The following is an 18,036-nucleotide window of genomic DNA, read 5'->3' on the forward strand; positions in this document are numbered from 1 at the left end:
TTTCTTCCTGTTAAAAGGGAGTTTTTCCTTCCCACTGTCGCCAAAGTGCTTGCTCATAGGGGGTCATATGATTGTTGGGTTTTTCTCTGTATCTATTATTGTACGATCTACTGTACAATATAAAACGCCTTGAGATGACTGTTTTTGTGATTTGGCACTATATAAATAAAATTGAATTGAATTGAATGAAAAGACATTTATGACATCTGAAAATGCTAATCTTCTTTACCATTTTATAAGGACAAAGAAAGCCTTTGTTTGACACCAACCAGGACCTGGTCACATGATGCTGTCACTGACCTGCACTGAAGCACATGCAGTGCCCTTCACCTCCAGCCTGTATTTTCCTGACACATCCTGCAGCGCCTCCTCCTGGTAGAGCAGTTTGTTGCCCTGATTGACATCAAATGTCAGCTGACTGCTGGGAGCCTGAACTGTCACTGTGCTCCAACCTTCAGGACTGAACACCAGAGTGGAGTAGAGAGCCAGAGCCTGAAGAGCCACCACTGTGTCCTACAGGATGGATTCATTGTGGTTAACACACACAGTCATTTGTAAGATAAGATAAGATAAGATAAGATGACCTTTATTAGTCCCACAAGTGGGAAATTTGTTTTGTTACAGCAAAAGTGCAAGGTTATGTAGCAGAAATTAGAAAACACTGGAATGCAATAAAATAAAATACTATATACAATAGAATAAAATAGAATAGAATAGAATAATATATACAATAGAATAAAATAGAAATACAAATGCTATATACAACTGAGTAAGAAAATACAAAAGTACAACTTCGTCAGAAGAAGAATTGTAAGAGAATTGCACATATAGCAGTCTTATTGCATGTGTGAGGGTTTGATCAGCTGCAAAAGTCTTTATTGTGGAGTCTGACAGCAGTGGGGAGGAAAGACCTGTGAAATCTCTCCGTCCCACACCGTGGGTGCCGCAGTCTCCCACTGAAGGAGCTGCTCAGTGCTGTCAGAGTCTCCTGCATGGGGTGGGAGATGTTGTCCAACAGGGATGACAGCTTAGCCACCATTCTCCTGTCACTCACCACCTCCACTGGGTCCAGAGGGCCTCCCAGAACAGAGCTGGCCCTTCGGATCAGCCTGTTCAGTCTCTTCCTGTCCCCGGCAGAGATGCTGCCGCCACCAGCAGACCACACCATAAAAGATGGCTGAGGCCACCACAGAGTCATAGAAGGTCTTCAGGAGTGGGCCCTCCACTCCAAACGACCTGAGTCTCCGCAGCAGGTACAGCCTGCTCTGCCCTTTCCTGTAGAGGGCGTCTGAGTTATGAGTCCAGTCCAGTTTGTTGTTCAGATGAACACCAAGGTACCTGTAGCTGTCCACAGCCTCGATGTCCATACCTTGGATGTTCAGTGGTTGCAGTGGAGGATGCTTGTGCCTGCGGAAGTCTACCACCAGCTCCTTGGTTTTACTGGCATTGATCTGGAGGTAGTTCAGCTGGCACCAGTCCACAAAGTCCTGAGTCAGTCCTCTATACTCCTTGTCGTCCCCATCAGTGATGAGGCCGACTATTGCCGAGTCATCTGAGAACTTCTGCAGGAAGCACTGGGTGGAGTTGTGGGAGAAGTCTGCAGTGTAGATGGTGAATAGGAACGGAACCAGAACCGTTCCCTGTGGGGCCCCCGTACTGCAGACGACCCTGTCCGACACACAGCCCTGAGTCCTCACATACTGTGGTCGGTCGGTGAGGTAGTCCAAAATCCAGATAGTGAGGTGATGGTCCACTCCTGAGTTCTCCAGCTTGTCCTTCAGAACCGAGGGAAGAATAGTGTTGAAGGCACTGGAGAAATCGAAGAACATGATTCTCACAGTGCTCCCAGCGGTCTCCAGGTGAGCGAGGGAGCGATGTAGGAGGTGAATGACGGCATCATCCGCTCCAATGCCAGGCTGGTAGGCAAACTGAAGTGGGTCCAGTGATGAGCTCACCAGGCGCCGAAGCTGAGCCAGGACCAGCCGCTCCAGGGTCTTCATCAGGTGGGATGTCAGAGCCACCGGCCTGTAGCTGTTGAGGTCCTTGGGGCGTGAAGTCTTTGGCACTGGAACAACACAGGAGGTTTTCCAGAGCTGTGGGACTCTTCCCAGCCTCAGGCTCAGGTTGAAGAGGTGCTCCATCACACCACACAGTTGGTCTGCGCAGGACCTGACGACCCTCGAGCTGATGCCATCTGGGCCCACTGCCTTCTTGCCATTAATCCTCATCAGTTCCCTCCTAACCTGGGTGGTTGAGAGAGACAGGCTGGAGCCTTGTGTTGGTTGTGTATTGGATGCTGTTGTTGGGGGTGGGGAGGAGTGAGCAGGGTGAATAGAGGAGGTGTGAAGTGTCTGAGGTGGAACAGCAGCAGTGGGGGTGAGTGAGTCTGCAGCCGATGTTGGAGACTGCCTCATGGCTGAATCAAATCTGTTGAAGAAATGATTCAGTTCATTTGCCCACCTCACATCCCTCCCAGGCAGAGAGTTCTGATGTTTGTGGCCTGAGATGGTTCTGAGGCCTCTCCAGACTTCACCAACGTTGTTTTGCTGAAGCTGGTTCTCCATCTTCTGCCTGTAGCTGTCCTTCCCATTCCTTATCAGTCCCCTCAGCTCTCTCTGCACCCTTTTCAACTCCTTTTGTCTCTGGATTTGAAGGCCCTCCTCTTCTGCTTGAGGACAGTTTTAATGGGACTCCAGGACTCCATATTACATAGTGTTGAGTGTAATAGACATTAAGGTAAAACTGCCTGTGTTACTTCAACACACTCTCACAAAAGAGTTTCTAACCTTCACTTCCTGGTTAAAAAAAACGTTAAAACAGGTTAAATGTGTTTAACAGAGATGATCTCAGAGAAACAAAGTAGAGAAATCACAGGTATAAACTTATAGACTGCAGGTGAGCTGTTATTTACAGGCTGTTACATGTAGTTGGTGCACAGAAGGCTATTCTATTAAAACAACACATTTTTAGACAAAAGTAAATTTCATATTGTAAAAAAAAAGAATAAAAACATCCCTGCCTGCTAAAACAAGTCTGCATATCTGAGAGAAAAGCACAGCAACAACATGAAAGCTTCAGGATTATTTCTTCTAATTTGGTCCAAGACTGTAGATGAACTCCAAGATTAGCTTCATGCTGTTCAGGTGGTGTAGTACCTGAGTGGAGGAGAAGCCTCCGTAATAGTTCTGCTGCCCAGTCAGCCACCTCATAATACCAGAGGCATATGCCAGATCCTCAGCAGTCGGGGAGACGCTGAGTTTGGCCAACAGCACATAAGAACTGATCTCCACTGACAGGGAGGCTGATTTTTCTGCTGCTGTCTGAGACCAGTAGAGGAAACCTCCTACAAACACACACAATAACAGTCACAGTTATGCTAATAAAGCCTGAATGATGTCCTGCTAAAGGATGACTCACCTTCCCTCACTGCAACTCTGTCTAAGTGCTGCAGAAGGTGAGCGCGGGTCTCCATGTCTCCTGCCAGAGTGAACACATAGGCCAGCAGAGCTGTAGTGTAGGTGTTGCTCAGGTCACTGATAGACTGCTTGAGACAAGCCAGGCTCTTTTTCATCACAGGATCCTTTAAAAGATCCAAAGAAAACACTTCAGGTAAAGAACCTCTTCCGTTAAACCCAGTATGAGAACAAAAGGAGGTAGTATAACTGATTTAGGGGCTCAAAACATCAGCGTGATAATACAGAGTGTGAGCTGTCGTAAAACAAAGCAATTACAGGAAAGTAGAGATCAAGCAAAGCGATATAAAAAAAACCACTGTACAGGTTGGGTGGTGATAAAAGTACTTGCTGGTGAGAGTTCAGGTATGTGGATGACACCTGGGTGAAAATCAAATCTCAGGATGTACCACATTTCACAGATCACATTAACTCGGTGGACCGACACATCAAATTCACCAGGGAGGATATGAAAAGTGGCAGGTTAGCCTTCTTAGACTGAGAGATTTCCATTAGTAATGGGGGACATCTAAAAGCTGATGAATACCATAAATCTACGCATACGGATCAGTATCTAAGGTTTGACTCTCATCATCCACAGGAGCACAAACTGGGTGTCATCAGGACGCTACAACACAGTGCGAACACCATCCCCACTGACACAGCGGCCAGTGAGGAGGAAGAACATCGAGAAGGCCCTGAGTAAATGTGGTTATCGCAGCTGAGGGAAGTTACACCAAGTGCAGTGGTCTAGGGGGAAGTTATACCAAGTGCAGGGGTCAAGAGGGAAGTTATACCAAGTGCAGTGGTCTACGGGGAAGTTATACAGAGTGCAGGGGTCTAGGGGGAAGTTATACCAAGTGCACTGGTCTAGAGGGAAATTATACCAAGTGCAGTGGTCTAGGGGGATGTTATACGAAGTGCACTGGTCTAGAGGGAAGTTATACCAAGTGCAGTGGTCTAGGGGGAAGTTATACCAAGTGTAGGGGTCTAGGGGGAAGTTATACCAAGTGCAGGGGTCTAGAGGGAAGTTATACCAAGTGCAGGTGTCTAGAGGGAAGTTATACCAAGTGCAGTGGTCTAGAGGGAAGTTATACCAAGTGCAGTGGTCTAGGGGGAAGTTATATCAAGTGCAGGTGTCTAGAGGGAAGTTATACCAATTGCAGGGGTCTAGAGGGAAGTTATACCAAGTGCACTGGTCTAGGGGGAAGTTATACCAAGTGCAGTGGTCTAGGGGGAAGTTATACCAAGTGCACTGGTCTAGAGGGAAGTTATACGAAGTGCAGGGGTCTAGAGGGAAGATATACCAAGTGCACTGGTCTAGGGGGAAGTTATACCAAGTGCAGGGGTCTAGGGGGAAGTTATACCAAGTGCAGGGGTCTAGGGGGAAGTTATACCAAGTGCAGGGGTCTAGGGGGAAGTTATACCAAGTGCAGGGGTCTAGAGGGAAGTTATACCAATTGCAGGGGTCTAGAGGGAAGTTATACCAAGTGCACTGGTCTAGAGGGAAGTTATACCAAGTGCAGTGGTCTAGGGGGAAGTTATACCAAGTGCAGGGGTCTAGGGGGAAGTTATACCAAGTGCAGGGGTCTAGGGGGAAGTTATACCAAGTGCAGGGGTCTAGGGGGAAGTTGTACCATGTGCACTGGTCTAGAGGGAAGTTGTACCAAGTGCAGTGGTCTAGAGGGAAGTTGTACCAAGTGCACTGGTCAAGAAGTGGCAAATGAACACCAGGCCTGCAAGGCTGCTCAGGTCGCCTGTTTTTATTAGAGACACGCAGGGTAGACATTTGGATGGAGGCAGTTAGAACTCCTCACCCATTACATTCCACCCAAGTTCTTTACTGCTTCCTGAGTAAAACCCATAAGATCAGAGATTAGTACTTTTGAGACAGAGAGCTGATCCAGACTGCATTAGGGTGCTGGTTCCATAGGTCGACACATCATGGCACACTCAGACCCTGAATTGTTTGACAAGTGCTTGTTTTTGATATGAATCATATGGAAATATTGTGACTAAAATTTATGGAAGTTTTAAAAAACGTGTCATCAATGGCATTTCAGCCTTTTTTTTGACAGGACAGTTTAGAGAGTACATGGGAAAAATGGGAATGGGGGGAATGACATACAGAAAATTGTTTTCGATGGAGCCAACCGAGGCACCTGCAATAAGTCAGCAGCCGTGCACCAAATGACTTGCAGAGGAACTGTGAAACTTAAATAGCTTGATGCATGCTCCATATAAAAATGCCAAAAGAAATAGCAAAGGTGAGCTGTGTCATCTGGTGATCCTGGCTGTTAGTGAGACCAGCTTATCTGTAGGGACTGCTGCTTTTTTGTTTTTGCCTGTCCCGTTTGGTACTTTAGCACTCAGGATTGTTGTCCAAAGCCCAGGAAAGATGCCCAATGGATTTTTTTCAAGTGGAGAAAATATGCCAATGCCATATTGTTCCACTTGATTAATTTATATTATCATTGTTCGTTTATTTTATTTTATTTTAAGTTGTTACAAATTGGACAGACAATTATACTGAAAGGGAGAAAGAAAAAGAAAGAAAGAGAGAATACAGAGGGGAAGGGGGGACAGTCAAATAAGACACTGAGACTGCTGGCTAAGCTTAACTCCATGGCTCAGTAGGGCTAACTCTATGTTCAAATTTTGTCTAAATAGCTCGATATTCTTTGAGTCTACTCACATGTTGGGATGTATTAATTTCCAAGAAGGCAGCAGTAACGTACGCACTGAGAGTCACTTCATCAGATACACCACCCTGTCAACAGAAGGCATCATAGACATCATCAAAGCACCAACAACATTCAGGGATATGACATCATGAAAATGATTTTCAGTTGCATATGGTTTTAGTATCATCTTTGATTAAGGATTGTGACTCGCAGTTCTATGGAGCAAGTGTCAAAATGAATGTCTTGGTCCATGTTCAATGCTTTTACAGTGTTTAATACACTGTTTTCCATGTATGAATAAAATTATTAATAAAATTGTTAAAGTGCTTCCACGCTGGAGGCTATTTCCACAGTCTACACGTTACCTTCATTCTGTTGTTGAAGAGTTTCCCAGACTTTTCAAAACAACCAGTTTCTTGTTGTTTATGTTCCAGCCAGGTCTTAGACTCTTCGATCGTTCTGGGATCAATATAGATGAAAGACTGAGCTTTGGCAAAACTTCTTACCACAAACGCAGTCAGCCTGGCAAAAAGAAAAAAAAACACTTACACATCTTACAACGATGGAAATGTTTGTCTTGGTGTTTGGATGTAAGGTCACATTAAGAGAAAAATACTGATCATTTTGAAAATAAAGTTGAAATTTCAACATTACATTTGAAAATGTATTTTGAGAAAAAAGCGTGAAGATTACAGTTGTTCCAGGGCAAACTGCCACGGTTGCTGTACCCTCTGAATTAGGGAAATCGTACTTCATAATCAGTTTTAGTAACAAGGAAGGAACCGATGTCTCTTTTAGCAATTAAAAACAGTGTGGCAGTAAGTATAAGTGCATTAAAAAGCAGAAAGTGGTACAGAAATCTGTACGTGGTCAGATGGAGATTAGTATAAAATGAAATGGCTGGTAATGGACACATGCGAGGATACCGATGATTACACGCTCGTGGAATAAAAAGCATCTATACTGTATCACAAGACGACTGCTTTATTTCACTGAGTCATCTACACAATCTACAGGGTATAGCAGCTGTGGTAGTTTGAAACAATAACCGTAATCATTTCAACTGTTTTCTTAGAATTGAATTTGACTTTTTACAAAAAACAGTATTACGACTTTATTATCGAAATAGTATTTTGGCTTTATTTGGAAAAAAATAAATAAATAAATGATAGAATTACAAGTTTAATCTCTAAATTTTGACTTTTTTACTGTGGCCCTAATACTCCTCCCTACTAAATTACACAGTATTAACCAAAAGTTATTTTTAATGTTAGGGGAGTCAAAGGACTAAAGGTAATTATGCTAAATTGTGAATTATTTTAAGTATTAGAGGTTGACTATTATATTAATAGCATAAACATGTCTAACTTTGAGAAACGTCTTCTGTTTGGTGGGATATTTAAAAACCAGTGTAACCGCTCTGATTTATGTAGGACATAATTGATCAGTGATGTTCTCACCAAGTGTTTCCTGGTCCTGTTCCAAATGTGGTGTAAGCACCGTCGTCACTTTTGTAGTTGAGCTGTCTTTGGTATCCTGTAACAACAGAGACACAATGATCGAGACATTGCTGCTACGGTGATGATTGGACTCCATTTTTTTATAGATCTGCATGTGTACATCAAGATTTGGGAAATTCTACGACTCTTGCTGACAGATGAGGAAAATGACACATTTGACCAAAAACTGTGGCTAATGTTCTGCCTCATGTCGGCTTGTTTCTTGAACCGTGTGTGTTGAAGTGATTCAAATGATTTCCTTCTTAGAGGAAACAATAAAAACTTGCCACTGGTGAGGAAGTTAGTAGCTTTTTCCATGATGGCTGTGGTGAGCTGCTGTGTGCCTTTCAGGTAGTGGAGGATGTAGATGTTGGGGGCCAGGAGAGCCATGTTCTGCTCCCCACATCCATGCGGCATCTGCAGCAATCCATCCAGGTTCTTCAGAGCCCGGCCGAGGATGTCACCTGATCAAAAACACTGATTCACTAAAACTAACAAAACTAGAGTAAAACAACTTTGTATTATTGGGCAGAGATAACCTGAATAATTTCAATATGCAATTTTAAATGATGATTTCATTTGCTGAGCGAAAAACCATCCAAACTGAAAATTGTAGATTGACTGTGATTAACCAAATACTTCTGAGTTTCATTTCACCAACCAGACCCAGGCCTAATTAAGGCCAAACCTGCTGGATCAAGAAATCACTCAAGTACAATCTGTTTGACAAAGGGAAGCAGGCTAAAAGATGTCGAAAAGAAACACGTCGTTGCCATGATTTTAAAAAATTCAAAAATAGGCGAGAAGTCTTGAGATCTATCAGTTTGGACAGGGTTAAGAAACAATTTCTACAGCTTTGGAGCGCCAGTGCACCATGTTGGAACCCATTATCCACAAACTGAGAAAACTTGAAAAGATGTGGCCGAAATTAATCCATTAGCACATCTACGACTCACCGAAAAAGTCAAGCGATTCCCATCAACACCCAGAACTGAAGGCCTTGCCTTCCTCTGTAAAGGTCAGAGTTTACGATTCAACAATACAAAGGAGACGGGGCAAAACCACTGCTGACCAAAAAGAACACAAAAGCTTATCTCAAATTTGCCAAAAAACATGCTCCACAAGATATTTGGGAGAATATTATATGGACTGAAGAGAAAAAGTTTTGAGTTTTGTTGCATCATTTCATAGAAAGAACATCATACCAACAGTGGTGGTAGCAGTGTGATGCCCTGGGGCTATGTGGAGTAGGGGGGTCTGTGGCTCAGCTGCAGGGAGGGGTGGGGCATTGGGTTCAGGTGGTTAGCGACGGAGGAGTCTGGTTAAGGCAGCTGGTGCCCAGTGTTAAATCATGCCTCTGCTGTTTCAGTAGCACGCCACGACCTGGAGGAAGAACTCTCTACCAGGAGAATGTCCAGCTATCAGTTTGTGCCTTGAATCTCAAACTTATGCTATTAAGATGGAAAATGATCCAGAACGCCAGAAAGTGGCCGAGTCAAAATATGGACTTAAATCCTACTGACGTGTTTCTGCATGACCAGACCGATTACGCTGGAAAACCCTCTGGTGTGACTGGGCCAAAACTCCTCCACAGCGTTTCAAAAAACACTTATGACAAAAGCTAGACTGCAGTTCTTCCTGCAAAGAATGGCACAACCAGCCTTTTGATTTTTGGGGTCCATTTATTATTCACATAAGGCCAGGAAGATGTGGGTCGCTTTTTTCTATTTATAAATGAAATCATCTTTTAAAAGTTGAATACTTTTTTTACTTTTACTTGAACATGATGTCTCTTTTATTTTCTGTTGTTTTAGTAACTTACTATTTGTCTTTTTATCAAAGCTTTAACCTGCCATATTTTTATTTGGCTGGATCAAAATTCATTGAGATGAAATCATGAGGTTTACCCAGGACTGATACAGAAGTGCGGGCAGATCCTTCAATCACATTCTCAGGCAGATGTATCTCTGCTTCCTCTATCAGTGTGTTTCCTGTGTACAGAATCAGGAAGTCATGTTTACAACAGAGTTACTGTTCAAAGTCACCAGGTGGCCTGATCTTCAGCACATATCATTACATTTTGTGAAAGTGCTGGATGAAAATTTGGCACATTTTATGTACACAGTGCACTCCACTGCGTACATTTTATGTACACAGTGCACTCCACTGCTAACTTTCAGCATTTAGGTCATTTCTTTATTTAAACTTTGTAACTGATGGAAATCATACTGACCTTTTGGACAAAGAAGCCAGTTGTACGTCTTTGTCATCTCTGTTCCCTCGGCCTGAAGAAAATTATCTTTAAAATGAGTGAAAATTAAAAATGTTTTTCTGGTCTTGTATGTATGGTACTGACCTTCACTATGAGAGATTTGGTGACAACGTCGATGCGACCTCTGTCTGGTACGCTCACAACCTCATTATCACATGACACATGGGACGCTACGGCCTCAGCAGACACAGTCACATTCACAGCCCCTAAAAACAGCAGCACATGTCACCTTCTTTATCTCATTAAAATAAAGGTTACTGAGGTTATTTTACAGATTTTCTAAAAACTAGAAGGAAATGTGTTGAGACAAAATAAAACAGTTAGCTGTGATTACACTAGATCTAAAACTAGATCTCTAGATTTAATGTTGGTTCTAAATCAAAGATAACGTCTGACTGAAAATTTTACAGCATCAGGTGTGAAAAACATGAGCTAGAAAATAAATAGTCCAAAATAATTTCAGGGTCCTGCTGGAGGCTGAGGTAATGTAAGTCATAAAAAGTATCTCGTCAGAGACGACACTTTTAGGGCCACATACAATAATGTCAATTTGGCTCAATTTAGAAAACTGCAGGCCATCCTTAACACATGCCTGTAGCTAAGTAACTGATTCAATTCAGTTTTATTCATACTGCGCTAAATCACAATAACAGTCGCCTCAAGGTGCTTTATATTGTAAGGTAGACCCTACAATAATACATCATCTGTTGCTTCTGACTTCACTAACCGATTAAGATATAAATCATTGGGATGGCAATGAAACTGCAAGCAGTCTTTTGTAATATTTATCATTATATATACTGTCCAAGGGAAGCATACATAATGGAAATAATTGATGAGAATTGAAAGGCAGGTTACAAAATGATTTATAATTAGTTAAAACAGCTGCATTAAGTAAACCATGAGGATGGAGGCAGCTTCTACCCTCAGACTGGAAGGATAGAAGTGGGAAATCTAGACCTTGTAGACCCAGCAGCTGTGTCCCAATTCAGGGGCCACATCCTCCTGAGGCCACATGTGAAGGCCGATTACGTCACAGCTACACGCTGAAGGCTGTCCAAATTCAAAGGCTGCTCCAAATGCGGCGACAAATGCATCCTTCATTTCCCCAGATTTGAAGGATGGGTCGGGTGTGTCCTTCGTGGCCCACCGTATCCCAGAATTCATAGTGCGACCAAGCTTTGGCTACTCAGGTTAGACATGATCAGAGTCCGTGGCTCAGGGGATTGGGAAGCTCATCTGTAACCGTAAGGCTGCCGGTTCGATCCCCCTGCTCTCTCTGTCCTGGTCGTTGTGCCCTTGGGCAAGACACTTTACCCTACTGCCTACTGGTGTTGGCCAGAGGGGCCGATGGTGCTTCTGTCAGTCTGCCCCAGGACAGCTGTGGCTACAACTGTAGCTGCCTCCACCAGTGTGTGAATGTGAGTGTGAATGAATAGTGGAATTGTAAAGCGCTTTGGGTGCCTAGAAAAGCGCTATATAAATGCAATCCAATCCATTATTATGATATATAAGTCACTTAGATAAATCAAAAATGTTACTGTTTGGCTTTTTTCAGTATTTTATTTGTTCCCGAGTAAATCGGTTTGGCTGAGATTAAAGTTATAGTTTTCACACAGCTGAATAAACGTCAAACAGAAAACTGATTGAACAGAAATGTGAGATAATCGAGAATTTACTCCAGTGTCCTGTTATATTTTAGATAGCAAGGAGCACACAGCTGAGTTTATTAAACCCCACCGAGACAGCAGTGATGCAAATCTGAAGGCTAGACTGTCCAATTTCACAGCCTCGCACTTCTGGTCTACCCGACCTTCTAAAGACCCGGCCCACGTAGACCGGGAAGGCCGGGTCCTCTAAAGGACGCGGCCTAGGAATTGAGACACAGCTAATAATTCTTTCTGCCCCACTCCCAACACAGGGGTTTATAGTCTTGCTTTACCTCAATTTGCAACTGTGCTCGTTGGCACATAAACAGGATGTGTACTCAGCCTGCCACACAGCTCCGCGCTGCTGAAGAAAGTGAAATAATATATCCCACAAAAACAAAGCACATCTTTAAATAAAATATCGGCCTGAAGCATCAAAACATGCTTAAGAAAAAACTCACAATTATTCTATTTTCATGTTTTTCATGTGTGCAAAGACACAGCAGAAAGTTCACATGGGTTTCTTAATGTGATCGTATAAACTTTTTAAAAAATGGAATATGCACCAGATCTCTTCACAACAGATACTTACCCAACTTCCACCAGATCCCAGATCCAAGTCTCAGGGAAGAAAGAGCGAGCTGTCTCTATTGGTGGAGGAAGCTGCCCAGCAGATCCCAGATCAAGACTACTTAGTCCACGTATGGGATCTCTAACTGGGGGACTGTAGCCCAGAACAATAGCTGAATAAAAAATAGAAAAAATAATTACCTGTTTTCTTTTTGGTAAATAAAAAGCAAAATTTATAGCCAGACACAACACAAACAAGCGAATGACTCACCGGAGACGACACGAGGGCCATCATGGTAAAATTTTCCTTTGAACTTGAGGCATGAAGGCAATCGAAAAATCAAGTTTGTCGCCATCTTCAGTCCGACTTTCTAGATATTTCAGCAACACACGAAGATCAGCAAAAACTGGTCCAACAACAAAAACTATTGCATTTACATTATGTTTGACGGACTCACAGGTATACATGTATTTTACCTGGAAAACTGCATAGGCGTCATTTTGCTCTTGACCGGGGTACGGCAAAACATATCTTTTTGGTCTCACATTAAGGCATTCTTCAGCATCTCGAACCTCATATGGGATACCTGAGGATTTCTTGAGTGGAAGCAAGTCAAATATCTGAAAAGAAAAGTGCAGTTCAACAAAACATCCAAACATTTATTGCCTGCCTGCCTGGTCACATTTGATCCACATATTTTTTTTAACTCTTACATGTAGTACTGGTGTAAATATGGAAATATGGAGTACAGATTAGGCTTAAATCAATTGCTGATGATCTAAGAAGACTTCTTAAAAAAAATAAATTAAAATGATCAAGTTAGCAGTAAGTGTCCGCAGATGTGAGGTGTTATAGTTGAAGTATCTGTTTACCAAATCTTACAGCAGTTCTACAGTTTCACTATAAACACCACATTGTTCGTAGTGACTTATATGGCTACAGTAAGTGTTCTCCATTTGAAGCTGTCTCTGTAGCTCCTTTACCTCACTAAGCCTCACTTTTTCCAGGTTTTGCTGTATGTTTAACATCAACAAATACTCACGTATTTGAGCAGTTTTGATGCAAAGTTAAATTCTTCTCAAGTAAAGCAGACACTGACTGGCAGGTGATACACTTACAGATTGTTACATGGTTGAATTATTTGCTAAAAAAAATTCATGATCCTGGATTTATCTCCATGCTGAAATATTAATTTGCCCAAAAGGAATTAATTTTATAAGATTAAAATATTGCTGTCTGCAACCACATGAGCAACAAGTGATCCTGAAACATACATTTAACCACACATGCATATGTAACCTTGTATTATGTATTATTACTGTTTAAAACAGTTGAATGTAGGACTGCCCAAAGAATACTTATCAGGACACAAGTACCAGAGCGAAGGCGTGAGCTGTTGGTAACTTGTGACACTACGGGCTCTGGAAATAAGGATGTGTCCATCTCACTGGTGTTAATATCAGCAGTTACCTTATCTGCATCCAGAGTCTTCCCAGGCTCCTTGATGAGAACGCTCTTGTCGATGGCGCTCACACCACACAGAGAACGTGGCAGGGCCGTCACCTGCATGTTGGTCTCTTCACCTGGGACGGCTGAAGACGGTGAAAACTCCACTGACACCTGACACACACAAAACACCCGTAGATGTTACTGTGATGAGTCCCCACTCACTGCTGGCTAAATGTGCTGCTTCAATGTGGTGAGTGACAAATCATGAGTCCCAGTGGGATGGCTGTAGCCCAAGCTGCACACTGTATGAATCTGTGTCAGTGTTAGATAGAAAGGACTTGCATCATCATTGAAAAAGGTGCTTGTATAAATGGTAGTGAGCGAATGAGGTCGTATGAAGGAGCACTTTGAGTCCTCAGGTAGAGTAGAAACAGCTGTGGAACAACCAGTCCATTTACTGATGCTAGAAATCCTCACGTGATTTAGCCAACTGGAGATGACTTTGATTTGAATTTGACTGCAGACAAATGACACCAAACACACAGCACACCTCTAGAATTACACTCACCTTGTTGCTGAAGCATTTGTCAGTAGAGAAGTTGGCACTGTGGGCAATAACATCCTCACTTGGCAGGACAGCATAAGCCACAAGCTGGAACTCTGGAGCCATCTCAGGAGACACTCTGACTTTAAAGGACACCTGGCCCTCAGTCACTGAAACAGAGGTCCATACATACATCCACAGATCAACAAAACAGGCCAAAGTCCATGCTTGGCTGTGGCATATGTGGAAATATGGGAATTTTACCCGATCTATCTTGCACTTGAACCTGTGTTTGTCCTTGCATGATGACAGCTCCTCTGGACAACACCTGGAAGATAGAAATCATTTAAAAACAAGCCTGAACTAGCACTGATATCTGTGGACATCACTACCAGTTAAAAGTTTTGACACACCTTCTCATTCAGTGTTTTTTTTTTAATTTTTATTTTAATACTTTCTACATTGTAGGTGAAGCAAAGAAAAATCTATAAATAACTCTAAATATGTTTTATGTTTTAGAGTCCTCAGAGTAGCCGCCCTTTGCTTTACTGACAGTGCTGCAAACCCTCGGCCTTCTCTCAGTGAGCTTCATGATGTAGTCGCCTGACATGGTTTCACCTCACAGTGTCAATTGGTGGAATCTCCTGCCTTCCTAATGGGGTTGGGACCATCAGTTGTGTTGTGCAGAAGTCAGGTTGGTGCACAGCTGACAGCCCTGTTTGACAACTGTTAGAGCTCATATCTGAATGTGTCCCCAGGTGCAGTCACAAAAACCATCAAGCACTGCGATGAAACTGGATCACATGAGGACGCCCCAGGAAAGGAAAACCAAAGGTCCCCTCTGCTGCTGGGGATACATTCATCCGAGTCACCAGCCTCAGAAATCACAAGTTAACAGCAGCTCAGATTAGAGTCCAGATAAATACCACACAGAGCTCCAGTAGCAGACACATCTCTACATGTTCAGTGGAGACTGTGTGAATCAATGCATGGTCAAATAGCTGCTAAGAAACCACAACCAAGGAAAAGCAACAGCCAAAGGAGATTTGTTTGGGCCAAGAAACACAAGGAGTGGACATTAGACCATCTGTGCTTTGGTCTGATGAGTCCAAATTTGAGATCTTTGGTTCCACCTGATGTGTCTTTGTGTGACGGAGAAAAGGTGAATGGATGGTCTCTACATGCATGGTTCGCACTGTGAAGCATGGAGGAGGCGGTGTGATAGTGTGGGGGGGCTTTGCTGGTGACACAGTTGGGGATTTATTCAAAACTGAAGGCACACTGACCCAGCATGGCTGCCACAGCATCCTGCAGCAACATGCCATCATTTATTTTCCAACAGGACAACGACCCCAAACACACCTCCAGGCTGTGTGAGTGCTGTTTGACCAAGAAGGAGAGTGATGGAGTGCTGCACCTGATGGCCTGGCCTCCACAGTCACCTGACTTAAACTCAAAGGAGATGGTTTGGGATGAGATGGAGGGCAAAAAGGCCAACAAGTGCTCAGCATTGTTCACCAAATGATTAAATATGTGTTCATTCATAGTTTTGATGCCTTCAGTGAGAATCTACAAGGGAAATAATTCAATTCAATTTATTTATACAGCTCAAAATCAAAAAAACTGTCACCTCAAGGTGCTTTATATTGTAAGGTAGACCCTACAATAAGATTAATAACAGGTATCATTCAATTCAGAGAGGTCTATTAACACATAGTGAGTGAGAAAGGTGACTGGAAAGGAAAAACTCAATGCATCATGGGAATCCCTGGCAGCCTACGTCTATTGCAGCATAACTAAGGGAGGATTCAGGGTCACCTGGTCCAGCCCTAACTATATGCTTTAGCAAAAAAAAAAAAAAAAAATAGTCATGAAAATATGGAAAAACCATAAAATAAGTAGGTGTCCAAACTTTCCTGAGCCTAAAGGATAAAATCAGCCAACGGAAAGGAGTGAAATATGTCATGGCCTGGGTCTAGGGACCCAGGGCTCATGTATTTCCAGTGTATGTTTATGTTTTCCGTGTGGTGTTTTGGTTTGCTCTCCGTTTCTCCATGTGTCTCCCTGTGAGCTTCCGGAGGTGTGGGTTTGCTGAGGAGACTGAGAACCCGGAAGTGTTTCTGCTCCTGAGACAGCCACACCTGCCGCTCGTCGTCCTCTGCCAGCTGCAGCAGATTACGATCGTCAAGGGAACGGCATTTAAGACTGCAGCTGAGCTGAGGCCGACACGAGATCCTTGAGTCAGAACTCGTCAGTACTGCCGTGAGCTTTTGCATAACCTCCGAGGAAATAGATCTCCTGCTAACCTTCTGTTTTTTGTGTTACCAGGAATCTGGAGCGGAGTGTGCTTCTAAGTCACGGTGTGGGAATTGGAGTGTTTTGGAGTCGCAACTTTTCACTTTTCACGGACATCTGCACTGCGTGGGATTCAGGCAGAATCACCACGGGACCACAGTGCTGGGATTTTGTATATAGTTTTTTCACCTCCTGTAAATAAATCCACTGTCCTTCACTAAGAGTCTCGCGTTTGGGCCCTACTTTCACTGCCACTCCACGGTCTGCCATCACAGCCCGTGACATAATAACAGCTCTTAGTAATTAGACCCAGTTTTTGTAGCTGTTCAAAGGGTTTTGAAAAGTATTTTTGTATTTTGTCTTTACTCTGATTATAATGTTAAGTTAGCTTACTCCACCCATCCCCTAATAATACTGTTAAATTACAATGAAAAATACCCAAAAGGTCTCTTCTTAAAGTGCAGTTTGTCTCACATGTTTTTAAAAGATCCTGTGGGTGCCCACAACTTACAACAACATCATTATTTTTTTCTACTTTTTTCATTTTCCTGTGATTATATGCTAAAAATCTGAACAATTTTAAAAAAATGTTATTATAAAATGTTACCACATATCATTGCTTCTTTCTGCACGGTTATTTATTGAACATGCCAATCTTGTTTGTTATCTTGACTGACTTGGGTGTGACCACTATCTGGTTATTGAACATTTGGAATTCTACCAGCGACAGAACGATGTACTATAAATCTCTCTGTTCAACTTGACTAGATCACTAATTTATCTTGTGACAGCTTTACTATGTTGCTTTATTTGCAGTACTAGTACTTGTCTTTTGTTATTATATTTTTCTAATTCTTTATACGTCTCTAGCATCTGTTTCTTGACCTAACTTGTTCATACCCAGTGCAGCTGTCATAGTGAAATGTGTTTATTTGTTCTCAATTTTTGTGATTATAATGTTTTTTATGATTATAAAACAGGGTATTTCATCTAAATCCCATGTTGTATTATTGGCGCCTACTGGTGGAGCTGAGTATTGTGCTTTGGAGGGATGTTCAATTAAGGTGCATATGCCACCAGAGACTAAAGACTCGAGCCAGAAAAACAAGCTAGCTTGTGAATAAGGAGAAAAAATATGAACTGCAACTGCTCACAAATGTTTTGTAGAAAGGCGCACGTGGTATGGTTGTGTATTTTACTTTGTGTGTACGTTTTTTTGCGGTTGTAATTTTATTTTGCTGACACAATATCTGTGTTTTCATTTCTTTTTTCACTGTAGTTTTTCACGGTGTTTGCTGGCGAAGACGAGATTAAAATTTTGGTTAAACATCAGTTGGAGCATGGCCCTTTATTCTACACCAAACATTAACAATAAACTTCAGCAGCAGTTACACCCAAGTTAGAGAAAGCTACAAACTACTGCTGTGATAGCCATCATGTCTGTTTGGGGTTTTAGGCGTATCATGTAATGCTGTGTAGCAATCAGGGTACAGACCCAAATCCAGAACTCAAGACACAGAAGTGGGAAGAAAAACAAGTGGACGGTTTTTCAACACAGCAAGTTCAAGATAGTCCACTGGAAATACTAACTAAGGAAATACACTTCTAGGAAAACTGGAAT

The 18,036-nt window shown here is 42.6% G+C and overlaps 1 protein-coding gene across 1 annotated transcript in view; it reads right to left on the reverse strand.

Annotated features, from left to right (window-relative positions):
- The window catches only part of LOC134620354 (murinoglobulin-1-like), a 33,051-nt gene that overhangs the window by 5,134 nt on the left and 9,881 nt on the right, over positions 1 to 18,036 (reverse strand). Inside the window, exons 10-27 of the mRNA XM_065470099.1 lie at positions 16,162 to 16,285; positions 14,385 to 14,456; positions 14,145 to 14,290; positions 13,598 to 13,747; positions 12,604 to 12,747; positions 12,413 to 12,497; positions 12,149 to 12,305; positions 11,716 to 11,777; positions 9,992 to 10,113; positions 9,869 to 9,920; positions 9,543 to 9,626; positions 7,923 to 8,099; positions 7,597 to 7,672; positions 6,502 to 6,658; positions 6,148 to 6,222; positions 3,418 to 3,580; positions 3,156 to 3,343; positions 301 to 513 (exon numbers count right to left, since the gene is read on the reverse strand). Of these exons, the coding sequence (XP_065326171.1) occupies positions 301 to 513; positions 3,156 to 3,343; positions 3,418 to 3,580; positions 6,148 to 6,222; positions 6,502 to 6,658; positions 7,597 to 7,672; positions 7,923 to 8,099; positions 9,543 to 9,626; positions 9,869 to 9,920; positions 9,992 to 10,113; positions 11,716 to 11,777; positions 12,149 to 12,305; positions 12,413 to 12,497; positions 12,604 to 12,747; positions 13,598 to 13,747; positions 14,145 to 14,290; positions 14,385 to 14,456; positions 16,162 to 16,285 (2,247 nt within the window). The remainder of the gene's footprint in view (positions 1 to 300; positions 514 to 3,155; positions 3,344 to 3,417; positions 3,581 to 6,147; positions 6,223 to 6,501; positions 6,659 to 7,596; positions 7,673 to 7,922; positions 8,100 to 9,542; positions 9,627 to 9,868; positions 9,921 to 9,991; positions 10,114 to 11,715; positions 11,778 to 12,148; positions 12,306 to 12,412; positions 12,498 to 12,603; positions 12,748 to 13,597; positions 13,748 to 14,144; positions 14,291 to 14,384; positions 14,457 to 16,161; positions 16,286 to 18,036) is intronic.

This window comes from Pelmatolapia mariae, linkage group LG3_W, assembly GCF_036321145.2.
Source record: "Pelmatolapia mariae isolate MD_Pm_ZW linkage group LG3_W, Pm_UMD_F_2, whole genome shotgun sequence".
Taxonomy (NCBI): Eukaryota; Metazoa; Chordata; class Actinopteri; order Cichliformes; family Cichlidae; genus Pelmatolapia; species Pelmatolapia mariae.